This window comes from Leucopleurus acutus (genome assembly GCF_964270905.1).
Source record: "Leucopleurus acutus genome assembly, chromosome: 20".
NCBI classification, from domain to species: Eukaryota; Metazoa; Chordata; class Mammalia; order Artiodactyla; family Delphinidae; genus Leucopleurus; species Leucopleurus acutus.
The window spans coordinates 19,276,734-19,294,548 of NC_139162.1; the positions used below are offsets into that span (position 1 = coordinate 19,276,734).

The window sequence follows — 17,815 nt, forward strand, 5'->3', positions numbered from 1 at the left end:
CGGCCGCCCCCGCGTCACAGGCACGTGGGCCCCGCTCCCCCCAATCCCGGCTCCGATACCCCCAAGCCAGGTCCGGACTCCGAGACCCTGCCCCGGGCGTCCGTCAGTGCGGACGCCTGCCCCTCCGCTCTAAACCAGTCCCGACTCTGGAAATTCCCCAGTGCAGCCCTTCCCCAAGTCCTGCAACCTATTCCTTCAAGCGCGCTCCCCCAAACTCTCCCAAAACCTCCCCCGACCCGGATTCAGAGCTGTGAGCGGCCACAGCCCTCCAGGGGCACCTCTGCATTCCACCAGCCGGTGGCGACTGTGGCGACGGCCAGCCGCTGGAGTGACCGGGGTCTGCCGGGGGGCGGGGTCCAGGCGGGAGGAGCGCGGCCCCGCCACCGAGAGTGCTGTCAGCAGCCAGCAGCCGGTCCCCGATACCGAGGCCGCGGGCTCCGGCGCTGCCGGGTGCAGACTGGAGGGGCCCCCTTCGGGTCCCCGCCCAGACCAGAGCTGCGCACGCGCACTGGGCCCGTTTTAGAAAGCCGTGAGGGACAACTGTCCCCATCGTCCCCAGAAATCCCAAGGCCCAGATTGGACCCAGCTCATTCCAGGCTGAATAGGAGGCTGTTCCTCTTCATTTACCAAACCGAGGGACAGCCGGCCTCCCTTTCCCTTAAACTACAGTGAACGCTTCTCACCTTTTCCATGAGACAATGAAGGAAACGTATCTTCTTCCCTAAACTATGGAAACCACAGTCTATCGATTCCCTTCAAACTAAGAGGGATCCACCCAACCTCTTCCCCAAACCTGAGGGGGCATTCGGCTTATCTTGCCCCAAACTGAAAAGGACCGTTTCCACTTTTCATTCAAGCTGAAGGGCAACCCATCCCCGTCTTCCCTAAAATTGAGGGTAACGTTCTACCTCGCCGCCAAACTGAGTCATCCCATTCTTTTCCCAGAATTAGGGGCACCCTTACCTCTTTTTCCTCCAACTAAAGGTAAATGATCCCACCTCTTCCCTCGAATTGAGTGTAATCTATTTTCACTTCTTGCTCTAAACTGAAAGGGACCCATCTACCTGCTTTCTTCAAATGAGGGAAGCCCATCCACTTCATCCCTCAGCTGAAGGAATCAGGACCTTCTCGCCCCTAAACTGAGGGGGACCTGACGGGCCACGATCCGAAGAAACTTGCACCCCACCTTGCCCTAAAGAGAGCGCAGCCTCACCGCCCCCAAGCCCAAAGAAAGCCTCCCCGTGCTCCGCGCGCTCTCGAAGTGGGTGAGGGGCGCGCGAGCTCGGGTTTTCCCCCAGACTAGCCAGTGAACTAACAGGACCATGATCACGCCCTCTGAGTGGCTGGCTGCAGTCTCCGCCACCGGCAGCGGTTACCCACCCCTAGCCTCCGGAGACTACGATTGGCTCCACCCCCTTCCTCTGCCCCGCCTCCGCCTGGCTCCGCCCCTCTTCTTCGGCGTCCGGCCCGGTCCCGCCCAGACTGCGAGCTAGCTGAGGAGACGCCGCGGCGCGGCCGGGACCCGCCCGGAGGCGCACTGAGCGAGCCACTAGCGGAGCCATGGCCGGCCAGGAAGACCGCGGGGACGGGGAGCCGGTATCAGTGGTGACCGTGCGGGTGCAGTACCTAGAGGACACCGACCCTTTCGCATGTGCCAACTTCCCGGAGCCGCGCCGGGCCCCCACCTGCAGCCTGGACGGGGCGCTGCCCCTGAGCGCGCAGATACCCGCGCTGCACCACCTGCTGGGGGCGCCGCTCAAGGTAAGGGGAGCCGGAGAAAGGTTGGGGCGACCGAGGGTTCAGGGTCAGCGCCATGAAAGCCTTTGGGAGCCCCTCGAGGAGAGGCTGGAGCGGGTGCGCTCCTCCGGGAAAGTTTTGGGCTGGGGACCCAAGGTACACGTTGCCCGGCTTGTTGGGAACGCCTCTCAAGTTGAGGGAAGCTGAAGAAGGGAGGATGGGAGCTTGTACTCTGCGGCACCCAGGCTGGTCCTCGAAATGAGGCCCACCTGGGGAGGCGCTCGGGGTCCGCTCGCTGCCAGTCGGCCTGGCTAACTGCTCTGGATAGGGTGGCGTGGGTGTTTGCGCGATAGCGGACTTAGGAGACGGAGCTGGGGATAGAACAGCTTTCACCTGCTTCAGGTCAGGTGGGGGTGGGACCACGAGGAGGGCGGACCCGGGGCGGGCCGCTGGAGGTGTCTCGAGGCTGGATTGGGTCCAGCCGGACGGAGTGTTGTCCCTGCCTGGTGAGGCCCGGCTGGGGAGTGCCGGTGGAGAAGAGTCTTCACGGGCTGAAAGGGAGTTCCCGGGAAGCGGCCTGGCCCGGGACACCCCGAGCGCGGGAGGCTGCACTGGTGGAAGAGCCCTTTGAGTCACCGCCCCCACCATCTCGTACAGCTGCCGCCGCCGGCCGGGAAGCTGGAAGGGAGGGAGCGGGCCGGGCTAATTTTAAACCGCCGGCCCGCCCTCGTTTGCCTGCACCCCAGAACCGACTCGTGCACAGTGCCGGGAGAGGCCCTTTTCCAGATGGCCCGCCCTACCTCCCCTCCTGCTCGCTGCGCTCAGTCCCCCGCAGGCAGCCTTTTCCGGCGCACTCGCAGGCACCCGGTTTCCGGGCCAGAACTCTGGGAGGCACACAATCACCTCCCGGGGTGCCCCGCCAGCCAGGCAGCACCAAGTGGTGAGGAAGAGAAGAGAGAGTTGGTGGAGATGCCCTCCCCTGATCCCAGGCTTAGCTGGGCGCCGAGTTGCGCAAACTTGCCCCCCGGGCCTGGGGTCTCCCCTGGAATGTGCCCCAGGCGCCAGGCCCCCAGCTTACATTCCTAGCGCTGCGGGCCTGCCCCGCCTCCGAGCGCGGGCGGGAGAAGTGCTGAGACTATTGGCCTGGGGAGTGGGGCGTATGAGCAAAGCCCAGGCTTTCAAGGACAAAGATTGAAGATAGCACATTGCCCTCTCCAGAGTTTTGATGCGACCCCTTCTTGTCCTGCCCTGTTCAAAGGGGCAAACTGAAGTGGACCTAAAAGAAGCACCTCCAGCCAGAGGCCACCTCCCATTCACAATGGGCTCTGGGGAGAGAGGGGTGCTGAACTGAGGCCAGGTTCCTGCCTCCAAGCTCCTGGAACTCCTAGTACTGAAATAAGCCTGGAGCACTACAGAGAACATAGTATTCCTCCCACCCCGGACTCCAGGACAGAACTTAGCCCTAACACCCCTCTTCCCAATTAGGGGCAAGTCTGGGAGGTCAGCTACAGGAAAAAGGATCAGAATTACCCCTTGCCTCTCCCCCTCATTTAGGGACCCATCACCACCACCCCTTCAACCAGGGCTCTGCCCTCTGTTCTCTGCTCCCTAGCTGAGAGCTACGGTAATGCGTTAAGTACCCTCCAACTCGGTCCTTCCTGGTCTCCCCACTTTCAGAACTCCCACCTGGTGTGCCTGAGGACTGCCATATCCCCCACAGGCAGACTATGGGGGCCTGCACACTGGGTTACCACTGTGCTTGGAGCCAGGACTCCCTGGGGCTGGCAGCTCTGCCAGGAATGGTCAGATGCACTGTGATGTGCTCATCCCAAATATAAACTGTGACCACAGCCCCAGAATAGAAGGCCAGAGGAAGAAGGGTGAGAGTAGGGCAGGGGCAGGGACATCAGAGAGCTGAAGGAGGGGGAGCAGGGCTCCTCCTTGTAGGAAATGTCAACAGCTGGTCCCTCCCCTAGTCCTATAAGTGGGTGGCCCAGGGGCACAGACATGACTCAGGCCTGCTCCACAGCCCTCTAGAGGGGAGAGGTGGCCCAGAAACCCAGGCATCCCCATCCCAGGCTGTAGAGCAAAATAAGAGGGAGGGGTTCTGTGCTCACTGTTTCATCCTCTGCACAGTTATCCAGCAGGAGAACAGTTCACAGCCAAATGACCTCTGCCTCCCATTCTGGCCACTGACGCCCATCATCCCCCCATACCCTGCCCCTTCCCTGGGAATGTACAGAGGCCCAGCCCACTTTCCCTCTGTGGCTCCACCCACACACACCCCACTGGGCTGTGGCTTGCCTATAGAGTTCCCCTGGGGGCTTCCTTTTTAAATGTTTCAAAGCTCTCGGGTCTGAAAAGGCCTTGCTCATTTCCTCTCAGTCTAGGAGGAAGCTCCTGGCCACAGCTTCTGACTCATCTCCTGGCCCTGGGGGGTGGGATAGGGGGTGTCCTGGCAGTGCCTTGGGTCATGTGTGGTGTCCCCAGGGGAACTCAGGAATATCTGTCTCCCCTCTGTGCCAGAGCCCAGGGACCTGCCCCTGCCCCAGGGGAGAACCTGGCCCTCTGGCCCTGCCTCATTGTTTTACCCAGAGCTGCCCAGTCCCACCCTCCCTGCTACCCTGTCCAGTGCTACCCCTTTGCCCTTCTGGGCCTGCCTTACGAGCCCCTCCCTGATATCCAAAGGCCCTGCCACATCTGGGATAGCACAGACTCCTTTCTCCCTGGGCTCTGGGCAGAGGGACCTGGGTACTGCTCTGACCCTCATGAAAAGGCCAGATGAGCCCCCTATTCCTAGCAGCAGAGATAGCCCTAGCAATCTGTTCATTACCAGCAACTTTGTTTCCCCAACTGCTGCTAAACATTAGAGTGGAACAGGGGTGGTACTTGTTTCCTGACCTTGCCCATCACTACTCCAGCCTCCGTTTATCCCTAAGGAGCAGTTGTGACAAAGGGGCTAAAGTGTGAACCTGACCTTCTGGGACAGGGACCAACTGGAGGGGTCCCAGAAAATTCTTAAGGGTAAGATGGGGTGCCCTTTCCTTTTTTGTTGTGGAGGTCTCTTTGGGAGACTATAGAAGATTGTGATGTGGGCATGAGTCATGGTCTCCTCCCATCTTTCCCTGGGGCCAGCATGTCCAGTCTGTTCATTCTGGGTTGCAGCCTGGTAAGGGACCCGAACTTAGTCCTGGCAGAAGTACGCACTGTTACCCCAATGTGTATGATGTGTGTGTGTTCATTTGTGTTCCCTTGCTGGAACTAAGAGGACCAGTTTGGGGTATTTGCACAGTTCAGAAAGCTGAGGGGCGGTCTCCAGCCCTCACTCCACCTCCCCTGCAGGGTTCCCTGGAGCACTTCCAAAGTCCATTGGCCCAGGATCTAGGTCAGTTAGCCCTGGTTCCATTCAGCCTGGGGCAAATTCACAGAATTTCTGAGCCTTGGTTTCCTCACCTGTAAAAGGATTATCAGGAGAATCAAAGGAACCAGGCAGCCCAGTGTGTGACACAGAGGAGGCATAACAAATGTGGGCTTCCCTCCTCAAGACCCATTCATGTCATCTCATTCAGGAAGCCAAGGTCCAGTTGGAGACCCAAGATAAAAGGGAAGGAGGGGGCTTCCCTGGTGGCGCAGTGGTTGAGAGTCCGCCTGCCGATGCAGGGGACACGGGTTTGTGCCCTGGTCCGGGAAGATCCCTCATGCCGCGGAGCAGCTGGGCCCGTGAGCCATGGCCGCTGAGCAACGGGAGAGGCCACAACAGTGAGAGGCCCGCGTACCGCAAAAAAAAAAAAAAAAAAAAAAAAAGGGAAGGAGGGTCATCAGAACACAGGGTCTTACATTTTTAGGAAAGGAGAAGAAAAAGGTAGTTAACAAATTATTTCCTAAAACAAGAGTCCTTCAGCATGTAATTCTGCACTTTTCTCCATCTTCCTTGCCTCTGGCATTCTCACTCGATTATACTGTTATGAAAAATATTGGGTAGTAGGCAACATGGTGTCCTAAGCTTGTAAAACCATATGTAACAAGTTGGTTTGGGCTGCCAGAAAAGCCTAGCCCAAGGAATCAAGAGAAAAGTGGGCTGGGGCAAGATAGGGGTAGGAGATTAAGAGGTACAAGCTATTATATATAAAATAAATAAGCTACAAAGATATATTGTACAGCACAAGGAATATAGCCAATATTTTATAACAATTTTATTTTATTTTATTTGTTTGTTTGTTTGTTTTTTGTTTTGTTTTTTTGGCTGTGTTGGGTCTTCGTTTCTATGCGAGGGCTTTCTCTAGTTGTGGCAAGCGGGGTCCACTCTTCATCGCGGTGCGCGGGCCTTTCACTGTCGCTTCCTCTCTTGTTGCGGAGCACAGGCTCCAGACGCACAGGCTCAGTAGTTGTGGCTCACAGGCCTAGTTGCCCCGTGGCATGTGGGACCTTCCCAGACCAGGGCTCGAACCCGTGTCCCCTGCATTGGCAGGCAGATTCTCAACCACTGCACCACCAGGGAAGCCCTATAACAATTTTAAATGGAGTATAATTTTTTTTTTCTTTTGGCCATGCTGCGCAGCTTGTGGGATCCTAGTTCCCTGACGACCAGGGGTAGAACTCAGGGTCCAGGCGGTGAAAGCGCGGACCGCCAGGGAATTCCCAAGTATAATCTTTAAAAATTGTGGATCACTATGTTGTATGCCTGAAACTTATACAATATTGTAAATCTACTATACCTCAATAAATATAAACAAATAAATAGAGAAAAGTGGGCTGGAGGCTGAAGCGAGGAGCTGAGCCTGGGAAGAATGAGGGAGAGACTCCACCCCAAGACAAACATCAGAGAAGTGTAGAAGACAAGAGCCAGGAGGGAGTCCAACATGTGGGCCTACACTGACCCTGTGCTGACCCCAAGTACTGTCCTCAGGGACTAGGGTTTGGGCTTACGCCAGCCTGGCCCAGTCCCAGGGTGTGAGAAACAAGGCCCAGGGGTTTAGCGCTCAGAAGGGTGACCCCAGGATGGATCTAGAGATTGTCATACAGAGTGAAGTAAGTCAGAAAGAGAAAAACAAATATCGCATATTAACGCATACATGTGGAACCTAGAAAAATGCTACAGATGAACCAGTTTGCAGGGAAGAAATTGAGACACAGATGTAGAGAACAAATGTATGGACACCAAGGGGGGAAAGTGGCAGGGGGTGGTGGTGATGGGATGAATTGGGAGATTGGGATTGACATATATACACTAATATGTATAAAATAGATAACTAATACGAACCTGCTGTAAAAAAAATAAATAAAATTTAAAATTTTTTTTTAAAAAAGGGTGACTCCAGGAAGGGGCCAGTGGTGTGAGGGACAAGCAACACCCAGCTGGCAGGAAGTCTCCGCTCCTTGGAGCTTGCCTGACCCTGCTCCCCGCTCCATCTCCACCCGGGACAGACAGTTAAGAGTGGGGGGCATTGTCCCGGAGGCTTTGGGCTGGCTGTTACCTCTGGACCTCCTCCCCAGAAATGGGGCCCTGGCAGGATAAGACAGGTGAAGTGGCTAGGGAGCCACTGCTACCACAGTGGCCCAAAGGGGCTCATGTGAGGAGGCTGGGGGTGGTAGAGCATTCAGTCTTCAGGACCGTGCCCCAAATGGGTGCAGGTATTCTGGAAGGCGAGGGCCACGCTCAGCTCGCTTGGAATTGGAGCCTGCAACTGTGCGTGCAGGAGGGGAAGAGTGCTTGCTGGATCTGAGCTTTCTGTGGGTGTGCTTCTCACCTGTGCGTGGCCAGTAGCATATATATACCCTGCCTGACTGTATTCTTGGGTGTGTAAGCCACTCCCAGGTGGAATTTGCTCACTCCTCCAGTGTTTGCCTTTACAGCACCCCACCCCTCCCCTTTCTTAGCACCCGTGGCAGTTGTGCTTCTACATTTATTTGTGGCCTTTTTCTGAGTCAGACCTGCCTGCCTCCCCAGCGGGGTTGGAAGACAGGGAAGGCAGAGGCAGTATCTTGTTCCCTGCTGTGTCCTCAGCACCTAAAACCAGACTGGTTCGTGAATATTTGAATGAACGAGCTATTCTATATGTGTGTGATTTGGGGGGTCTCTGAGGGGGTTTGTGACTTTGGGGGAAATATGTTTCTCTAGGGTCCCAGAGTCCTCCAGTCCAAGGCAGAAGGAGATGTAACTGTGCCTGGCTTGGGGTGGGGGGTGGGCGGTGGTTGGCTGCTGAGTCACCATGTGGGAAGAGGAATCAGGAGGAATGTGGGGCTGCCCTCAGCTGAGCTGGCCCTGGACAAAGGACCCCAGCCCTGGGGCCTTGCTTCCCCATCTCAGGGCCCATTCCCAGTAGGCCCTGGAGAAGATGACTCTGCTCCCAGGGAGGGGAGAGAGGCCAGGCCTGCCCAAGGGAGGGCAGGCAGCCAAGCAGGCAGTGGGACAGAAAACAGGCTGGAGTGTTTGTCCTATGTCCCATGTCCCACGCAGGAGCCTGGGGGGGGTGGGAAGGAGTGGGAGGTGTGGGTGTCACCAAAGGGCCTTACAGGCTGAACTCAGGCTCTCAGGCATGAGCAGGGGTACTAAGCAGAGGAGGGGTAGGGGCAGGAGCTGGACTCCCTTAACCCCAGGGGACCAAGGGCAGCTGGAAGTCCTTGGGCTGGGTCCAGAGCAGGGCAGGGCTGACAGAACATCAGGACAAATGTTGGGGTTGACTTTCCCAGTAAGATGGAGACCAGAAGACACTCTGCCTCTCCAGAGGTGGGCTTTCCCTGGGCCTCTCAAGAAGCACCACCACTCAAGTCAAGGGAACTTTGCTGAGCCGTGCACACTGGCACTGTGCTACATGGTGTAGGCATCGGGGAGTGGCACGGTGCTGCCCTCAGACTCTCCAGAGTCACCTCACTAGGCTTCTCTACAGGTGCTTCTCAAGGGGCCAAGAGTCATCCTGGTGGTGGTGATGGTGGTGGTGGTGGTGATGATGGTGGGAAGCCAGCTCAGGGGGGTGGGAGACATGGGCAGCAGACTCATGGGTGGAGCACCTGACTTCTTGTTACGGTGCAGGTTCCAGGGACCCACTGTAGGCTGACTGAGTCAGACCCTAAAACCTGGTGTTTAATAGGCCTCTTGGAGGTCTCTGAGGTCCAGCTAGGACCATGGTGACTGTAGCCCACTTGGGGCAGGGCAAAGACCCTCAGGCTTGGAGGGACTGGGAGCCCTTCTCCTCACTATCTTAACTCGGGGAGACACACGTCCCCCTCTCAGCTGGGTTTGCACCTCCCAGCATTCTTAACACTTTCTCCCTGGGTGTTGAATGTTCACAGCTGCAAACTTCCTTGAAAGTAGGAACTTCCTCCTATTTTCTCTCCATTCCCCTTCCTCATTCATGTTCAGTAGCTCAACAACCATTTAGGGAGCACTTGCTTTGTGCTAAGTGCTGTGATAGGCTCTGCAGATATTGCATGGACAAGACAGACATGGTGCCTGAACCCAGAGAGCACACAGTTAGTGGGGAAGGAGACTAGTGTCTAGGATGTGTGGAAGGCCTCAGAGCAGGGTACACACAAGGGCTGGAGGGATTTGCATAGCATTGGCTAGAGGAGTCCAGGAAGGCTTTCCAAAAAAGCATTATCTGGGAATTCCCTGGCGGTCCAGTGGTTAGGACTTCACGCTTTCACTGCCAAGGGCGCGGGTTCTACCCCTGGTCAGGGAACTAAGATCCCACAAGCCGCATGGTGTGGCAAAAAAAAAAAAAAAAAAAAAGCATTATCTAATCTGAAACCTAAAGAATGGGTAGGTATGAGGCAGGAGAAAAGCTCTTTGAGCCACGTGAGCTTTGCACATAGTAGGCCCATGAGAAATGACTGCTGAAGGAATGCATGGCTGCACTGCAGGCCCTTGTGGTGTGCCTCTGCCAGCACCCTGAGTGGGAGGTAGGAGGTCATGGGGTCTCCATACGTACTCCTGCCACCTCTTCCCCAGCCCTGACAGCTGTTCCCTTTGCCCCCAGCTAGAGGACTGTGCCCTGCAAGTGTCTCCGTCTGGATACTACCTGGACCCTGAGCTGTCCCTAGAAGAGCAACGGGAGATGCTGGAGGGCTTTTTTGAAGAGATCAGGTCAGAGCTGATGGGGCCAGGAAGGCTAGGCTGGCTCCCACCCTTGCCCCCATGCTGGAGGGGCTGGCTCAGGTGTCAGCAGCCAAGACACTTCATCTCTAGCCAGGGCTGTGGGTCTCCTCCTACCACCCCAGGGAACTGTGCCAGGGGAATCCCAAGGCCTGGCTAGTGTTACCTGCTGCCTGGGACCGGGGTGGGGGCTCTCCTACATACCTGAGATGCCTGTGTTCTTCAAACCCTCCTATCTGGACAACCCTTTGGCTTGGAGAAGCATCTGGGGAGAAAGGAGCTGTGGCCAGGTTTTGGCTGCCTTGGTGTGGGTGGAGAGACCCTGAGGAATGGGCTGGGAGCTGCTGACTGGGCTACTTGATTCCAGCAAAGGGCGGAAGCCTACTCTGATCCTGCGGACCCAGCTTTCTCTGAGAGTCAATGCCATCTTAGGTGAGTGTGTGAGGATATCAGCGTCGAGTGCCTCCCCTCCCCCCTGCCCCGGTTGTCTCCGTTTCTTTCAGGCCTGTGCTGGACAGCAGACAGAGCAGATGGGAGATGGGATGTGCGACTCCTCCCATTCCTATCCTGACCTCTTCTTCCAGGGCAGCTGCCAGACTGCGGGTCGGGCTTGCCCAGAGTCAGGGAGTGGAGGAGGAGGTGGGGGGTTCAAGAGTACTAGAAGATTCTTTGATGGGGGGTTGTGGTTGCGTCCCAGTAGAAGGGGGTGGGGGGCTTGTGGTGTGTCCCCTTGAGGTTTCCATGCCCACCTACCTCTTGCAGAAAAGTTGTATGGTTCCAGTGGCCCTGAGCTCCGCCGCTCCCTCTTCTCACTAAAGCAGATCTTCCAGGTGAGGCCCAGAGGTGGGCTGGGGGTGAGCATCCAGGCTGAACCTCCCCCCACTGAACTCCCCCATGGTGCCCGCAGGAGGACAAGGACCTGGTGCCTGAATTTGTGCACTCCGAGGGGCTGAGTTGCCTAATCCATGTGGGCGCTGCTGCCGACCACAACTACCAGAGCTACATCCTCCGAGGTCAGCCTCACCCCTCCCCCATGACCCCTGCCTTCAGTGACCCCTTACTGACCTCTTCTTGTCCCTGTGTCCCCAGCACTAGGCCAGCTGATGCTTTTTGTGGATGGGATGCTGGGGGTGGTGGCCCATAGTGAGACCGTGCAGTGGCTGTACACACTATGTGCCAGCCTGGTAAGTGGCCCTCCACCCAGCCATGTACCCTTTTCCCACTGCCTCTCTCTGGGCCTCAGTTTCCTCTTCTGCAAAGTGGTCTGGAATGGAGGGGGTCTGTGGCCCCTCTAAGCCTCAAAGTCACTTCAGTACCTGGGCCTAGAGATGGCTCTTTCTGCCTAGACTCTCCTCTCTGGGTCCAGCCCCAGGAGCCCTTCCCCTTCCCCACCAGGAGCCAGCACAGGTCTGGCCCAAGCCCCACTCATGTATGGTGACCCCTTCCCCCCAGTCCCGCTTGGTGGTGAAGACAGCCCTGAAGCTGCTGCTGGTCTTTGTGGAGTACTCTGAGAGCAACGCACCACTGTTCATCCGTGCAGTCAACTCTGTGGCCAGCACCACGGGTCAGAAACTGTCCCTCCCTCCTCCATTGCTCAGGGCCCTCTCTCCTACTTGTTCCCATATGACTGCTCCCTATCTGGGTGACAGGTGCTCTTCCATGGGCCAATTTGGTGTCCATCCTGGAGGAGAAGAATGGCGCTGACCCCGAGTTGCTGGTGTACACCGTCACCCTCATCAACAAGGTGGGATAGAGGGAGCCAGGTGCCATTCTGGGCCCCTCAGGCTCTTGACTTCTGCTCTCCATCAGCTTTAGCTTTGCCGTCCTATCCCCACCCTCCAGACTCTGGCAGCGCTCCCGGATCAGGACTCCTTCTACGACGTGACGGATGCACTGGAGCAGCAGGGCATGGAGGCACTGGTCCAGCGCCACTTGGGCACCGCGGGCACTGACGTCGACCTGCGCGCCCAGCTTATGCTCTATGAGGTGGGCTGGGCGGGCTGGGCTGTCAGGGCCCGAAGGCAGGAGAGAGGAGGGGAGGGAGGGAGGCCGTTCTCCAGTGCCCCACCCCACCTACTTGGGCCTCAGTCGCTCCCATCTGGGCTCAACTCTCCTAGAGCACCCTGCGGTTGGAGGATGGGGACATGGAAGAAGCCGTCACAGGTGGGCGGCGCATCACCCGCCGAAAGCCTTCCTCAGAGGAGGGCAAGAGGATCCGCCGATCTCTAGAAGTGCGCTCCCCGGAGCCTGGGTAAGAACGAACTGCCTTGGCAGAGGCGGAGGGGTGGAACCGCCAGGAGAAGCCCTGCCTCCTGACAGGCCACATCTCCAGCTCCACAGGCCCCGCCTCACCAGTAGTCTCCACCTCCTCCTCCGCCAGCCCTGCCTTGTCGACCGGCCCCACCTCCAGCCCCGAAGGCCCCGCCCCACCTACAGGCCCCGCCTCCAGCGCCGTGGGCCCTGTCTCTGGCCTCCATACCACCTTGAGCCTCTTTCCTACCATCTCCGTGACGCCCTCACCCAACAGTTCCTGCGAGAGGAGCATCTACAAGTAAGTAGGGAGATAGAGCCTGTCCCGGGAGTCCTTCCTCCAACTGTCCCTCCACTCTGCGCCCCTCCACGGGCCCTCCGCCTCCTCTGCCCAAACTTCTCTGCCCAAACGCGTGCTTTCTTTCTCTTTCTTTCCAGACTTCACCAAACTGCTCCTGTTTGGTAAGTGACTGCTGGGGGGTGGGGTTCGGCTCTGACTGGACCTCCTCCTCCTGCGGCTTCTCTTCTTTCTGGCATTCTGCCTGTTTTGTCAATGTCATCTGTCTCTCTACCCTCTTCTGTCTTTCTCTGTCACTGTCTCTGACTCTCCTGTTTTGCTCTGTCTTTGTCTTTTACTGCACCCTGTCCTGTGTCATGTCGGTCTCTCCCCTCCACTTCCAGTTTCCTCACATCATGCCTCCCCCTCTCCCTCCTCTTCCCACTGTGGCTGGGAAGGAACCCCTGATATCACTGCCCAGCTCTGTGTGGGTGTGAGCAACTGGGCTTTGGGGTGAAGCACGTACCACAATTACCATTTCTTCCTCTCATTCCCCCCTACCCAGGGCCCGTGAGAGCCCATCTGTCCCCCAGTTCCCTACTGGGCAGGCCAGGCTGGAGTAAGTACAGAGGCCAGCCTGCCAGGCCTGCCATGTGCTCAGGGCTTCAGCATTGCTTCCCCCAGCAGGGGTCCCATGTGCCTGATGCAGCCAGAGCTGGGGGACTCTCCCAGACTTATGTGTCCTCAGTTACCCAAGGACTAAGCACTAGGAAACAGTTCACTGGGGTCATAGAGGTCCCAGTGCTTTAACAGTTGACACCTTAACAGCTTTGATCAGTGATGAGGACGTGGACTCCCAACCTGGAGCCCATTCTCCTGTGTCCTAAGCCCAGGATTAGGGCTGGGAGGGGATCTAGGGTGCTGTGTGGTGTGGAGGTGGAGCAGCAGCCTCCATCTAAGGGAAGGACAGAGACTGAGTGCCGCCAGAGGCTGGAGGGACCAAAAAAGAGATGGGATCACCTTTATGACTTCAACATAAACTGAGTGCCTTTCGTTTACCAGGCCCTTTTCTGGGCATAGGCCATAGCTCTCAGAAGCTGCTAGACATGCCAAGGGAGGGACAGCCTGGTGTGCCCATTGGGACAGGTATCCCCTCCCCCTGCTCTAAGGGTCCTTGTCTAGAATCAGAACAGTGAACATGAACAGCAGCAAGGTTGCAAGTTAGATGTTAAGTAGAACTTTTCCCCGTATGTTGACCTGGGAATACTGGGTTGGTAGTGACCCTCCCCAGATGTGGAAGACTGAACAGGGGCTGGCCTTGGCGGGGGAGGGGGGGGGGGGGCAGGTCCCGGGTCTGCTCAGCGCATGGACTGTTCCCTGTGTGTCTGTGTGTGCCTGCAATTAGGGGCAGTGCCCAGGGGCCCATTAAGGCATGTGCACCACCCTGGGCTGGGGTGTGTCAGACACCCTCACTGACAAGTCCCTCCCCCCAGAGCCCGGTTCCTGGAGAATGTAGCAGCAGCAGAAACAGAAAAGCAGGCTGCGCTGGCCCAGGGCCAGGCAGAGACATTGGCTGGAGCCATGCACGATGATATCGATGGACACCCAGGTGAGCAGGTGGGTGGGCAGAATCCACCCATGTTGCCCTGTTGCTCCACAGAGGACGTGACACTGATGGCTGTTTCCATTTTTCTAGACACCCAAGAATTACGGGGCTCCCCAGAACCAGCCCCTGCACCCGGAACACCCCAGAGCGCTGCCCCTCAAATCCTGCTCCGTACTCGGCACAGCCTCGAGCCAGAGCCCAAGGAGCCATTGGCCCCACCAAGCCCCAAGGCTGAGCCCATCCGGGAGCTCCCTACCAGCGTACCCAGCCTCTGCATTGGGGACCTGGACTTCTCAGACCTGGGGGAGGATGAAGACCAGGACGTGCTGAACACGGAGTCTGTGGAGGCGGGGAAAGGGGTCCCGCCCCCGCCACCCCCGCTCCCGGGAGGCCCCCCACCTCCTCCGCCACCACCACCCCCACCCATCAAAAGCTCCTTCCCACCACCACCCCCAGCTGCCACTCTTCCCCCCTCAGCACCTGATGGCCTAGCCCTTCCCACCAAGAGGAAGACAGTAAAACTCTTCTGGCGGGAGCTAAAGCTGGCTGGGGTCCATGGAGGCTCTGGCAGCCGCTTTGGGCCCTGCCCCACCCTGTGGGCCTCACTAGAGCCTGTCTCGGTGGATACAGCCCGGCTAGAACACCTGTTCGAGTCCCGTGCCAAGGACGTGCTGCCTTCCAAGGTAAACGTGCCCTCGTCTGCAAGGTAACCCTAGGGGAGAGGGGAGGCAATAAGAGCTCAAGCGTCTGAACTGCTGGGACTGCCACTCATTTCCCACATGGGGAAACCGAGGCAAAGAAAGGAGTAGCGACTTGTCTGAGGTCCTTCAATAAGGATTCAGCCCAACCCTAACTAGCGTCTAAGCCCATCCCAAGGCCTTACACATCCCAGATCCCTGGTTGTGGGGTAATCCCACCATTAAGCCATTCAGAGTGGGGCCTTAGTGTGCCCTCTTAGATTGTTGCCCCAGTTAGACCCTTTCCCAATCTTACACTGCCCTTCCCCCAATTTCAAAGAAAGCTGGTGAGGGCCGCCGCACAGTGACCACCGTGCTGGACCCCAAGCGCAGCAACGCCATCAACATCGGCCTAACCACACTGCCACCTGTGCACGTCATTAAGGCTGCCCTGCTCAACTTTGATGAGTTTGCTGTCAGCAAGGATGGCATTGAGGTAGGGATACCCAGCTAAGGGTGCAGCAAGTCCGGCCCTCTCCTTTGGTAAGTGGGCATTTCCTGTCCCTCCAGTGGTGGGCATGGGCTTGGCATTTCCCCAGATTCTGGGGCTGCCCCAGACGACCTAGGGAGGAGTCAAGACCAATACCTGAGGCCTCAGGCCAGCACTGAGTGGCCTATGTGGGCCGGTGGGTGCATTCTCAGAAGCTACTGACCATGATGCCCACAGAGGAGGAGCGGCAGAAGATCGAGGAGGCCCAGCTGGCCAATCCTGACATACCCCTGGGCCCAGCCGAGAACTTCCTGATGACTCTCGCTTCCATCAGGGGCCTGGCTGCCCGCCTACAACTCTGGGCCTTCAAGCTGGATTATGACAGCATGGAGCGGGTACCTGGGTCATGGGATGGGACAGGCAGTGGGGACAGGTGAGCATGATGACCACGTAGTCTGAGTCCCTGGTCTCCCACACCAGGAAATTGCAGAGCCACTGTTTGACCTGAAAGTGGGCATGCAACAGCTGGTGCAAAATGCCACCTTCCACTGCATCCTGGCCACCCTGCTGGCTGTGGGCAACTTCCTCAACGGCTCCCAGGTGAGCTGAGAGCACATGAGGTCGGGGCCCGGGGCTCTGGAGCCAGCCAGCCTCAGGCTCAGGCTCAGACGGGGTCCTTTCAGAGCAGCGGCTTTGAGCTGAGCTACCTGGAGAAGGTGTCAGAGGTGAAAGACACGGTGCGCCGACAGTCACTGCTGCATCATCTCTGCTCCCTGGTGCTCCAGACCCGGCCTGATTCCTCTGACCTCTACTCAGAAATTCCTGCCCTGATCCGCTGTGCCAAGGTCAGCACCTGCTGGGCCAGGGCTTGCTTAGGCTACAGGCATGCGCGTGGGCTGTGTCCTCTGGCAGAAACTCTTTCTTCTATTGGCATGGCTACACCTACTCCGTCTTTAGGTCTGTTTAGCTGCCACTTATCCCAAGAAACCTTCTCCGTTCTCCACTGCATCAAATGGACTTGTCTGTCTCTTGCGTCAGACTGTGAGCTTTTGGAGGGCAGGGGCCGGATCTCGGCTGTGTCCTCAGGGCCCAGGCTAGTCAGCCCAGCACAGAGGCAGCTCAGGTGGTGTCTTTCTGTGGGGGGATAGCATGTGTACTCCCTGCTTTTCCAGGTGGACTTTGAGCAGCTGACTGAGAACCTGGGGCAGCTGGAGCGCCGGAGCCGGGCAGCCGAAGAGAGCCTACGGAGCTTGTCCAAGCACGAGCTGGCTCCAGCCCTGCGTGCCCGCCTCACCCACTTCCTGGCCCACTGTACCCGCCGTGTTGCCATGCTGAGGGTCGTGCACCGCCGTGTCTGCAACAGGTGGGGGCGTGGGCCAGAGAGAGGTAGGACTGCTACCACCATCCCTCAAACCCCAAGCAGGACTCACCACTCCTCCCCACCCCAACCTGGCTAGGTTCCACGCCTTCCTGCTGTACCTGGGGTACACAGCGGAGACAGCCCGTGAGGCGCGCGTCATGCAGTTCTGCCACACGCTGCGGGAGTTCGCACTGGAGTATCGGACTTGCCGGGACCGGGTGCTGCAGCAGCAGCAGAAGCGGGCCACGTACCGTGAGCGCAACAAGACCCGGGGACGCATGATCACCGAGGTGGGTGTCCCTTCCGGGTCTTGACTGCCACCCCCATGGTTTTCTTCCTCTACTCCCAACCCACCCCTTTCCTCTCTCCAGACAGAGAAGTTCTCAGGTGTGGCGGCTGGGGAAACCCCCAGCAACCCATCTATCCCAGTGGCTGTGAGCAGTGGGCCAGGAGAGGGTGATGCCGACAGTCATGCCAGCATGAAGAGTCTGCTGGCCAGCAAGCCCGAGGACACCACACATGGCCGCCGCAGCAGAGGTGGGACCTACGGCCGCTGGGGGCAGTGGGCTCTGGGGCTGCTTTGGCCTCACCTCCCTATCTGGCTCCCTCAGGCATGGTCCAGAGCAGCTCCCCAGTCATGCCCACAGCAGTGGGGCCCTGCACTGTACCCCCAGAAGAACCTCCAGGCTCCAGTTTACCCAGTGACACTTCAGATGAGATCATGGACCTGCTGGTGCAGTCAGTGACCAAGAGCAGTCCTCGTGCCTCAGCTGCTCGGGAACGCAAGCGTTCCCGTGGCAACCGCAAGTCTTGTGAGTATTCCCCACACACCCACTGCCCACCTTAACTCCATCAACCCCCTCCAACCCTGCTCTGTCCTTGCAGTGAGACGGACGTTGAAGAGCGGGCTCGGAGAGGACCTGGTACAGGCGCTAGGACTGAGCAAGGGTCCTGGCCTGGAAGTGTGAAGGTGCTGCCTCCATGATACCTATCTATCTGGGCCCCAGCCTGCAGTGCAGGAGACTATGGTGAGGAGGGACCAGAGCACAATTCTGGGCCTCTTCTCTACTCGAGGGCCAGTGGGTGCATTCTCAGAAAAGAGAATGGTCCGTGGCCAGTGCTGTGAGCAGTATTAGCTGTGTGTGCCTGTGTGAGTGTGCGTGTGCATGTATGAGCTCCCTGGACACGTGGAGCATAATAAAGTTTTCCTAGCCAATCCAAGAGGCTTTTTCTTCTTTCAAAGTACCCACTACACTGTGCCTGTAGCAGAAGGAAAATACCAAAGGACTGGCTGTTCCTGCCTTATCTCTATCACCCACACAGCCA

General features: G+C 57.8%; 1 protein-coding gene across 5 annotated transcripts; it reads left to right on the top strand.

Annotated features, from left to right (window-relative positions):
- Positions 1-1,560: 1,560 nt before the first annotated feature.
- On the top strand, positions 1,561-17,677 carry FHOD1 (formin homology 2 domain containing 1; the record flags this gene model as incomplete). Of its 5 annotated transcripts, none has more annotated exons than XM_082863384.1 (24): positions 1,561-1,761; positions 9,714-9,820; positions 10,197-10,261; positions 10,592-10,659; positions 10,737-10,842; positions 10,919-11,013; positions 11,282-11,393; positions 11,479-11,573; positions 11,672-11,815; positions 11,947-12,080; positions 12,162-12,380; positions 12,518-12,541; positions 12,922-12,975; positions 13,850-13,965; positions 14,053-14,645; positions 14,980-15,135; positions 15,342-15,524; positions 15,610-15,729; positions 15,813-15,974; positions 16,302-16,492; positions 16,587-16,779; positions 16,861-17,026; positions 17,101-17,301; positions 17,375-17,677. In XM_082863384.1, the coding sequence occupies 24 exons, from the start codon at positions 1,561-1,563 to the stop codon at positions 17,455-17,457; spliced, it is 3,588 nt and encodes a 1,195-aa protein (XP_082719510.1). In that variant the 3' UTR covers positions 17,458-17,677. The 5 variants fall into 5 exon arrangements, with proteins under 5 accessions (XP_082719510.1, XP_082719512.1, XP_082719513.1 ...); XM_082863386.1 differs by having other exon boundaries at positions 12,210-12,380; XM_082863387.1 differs by having other exon boundaries at positions 12,240-12,380.
- Positions 17,678-17,815: the final 138 nt, after the last annotated feature.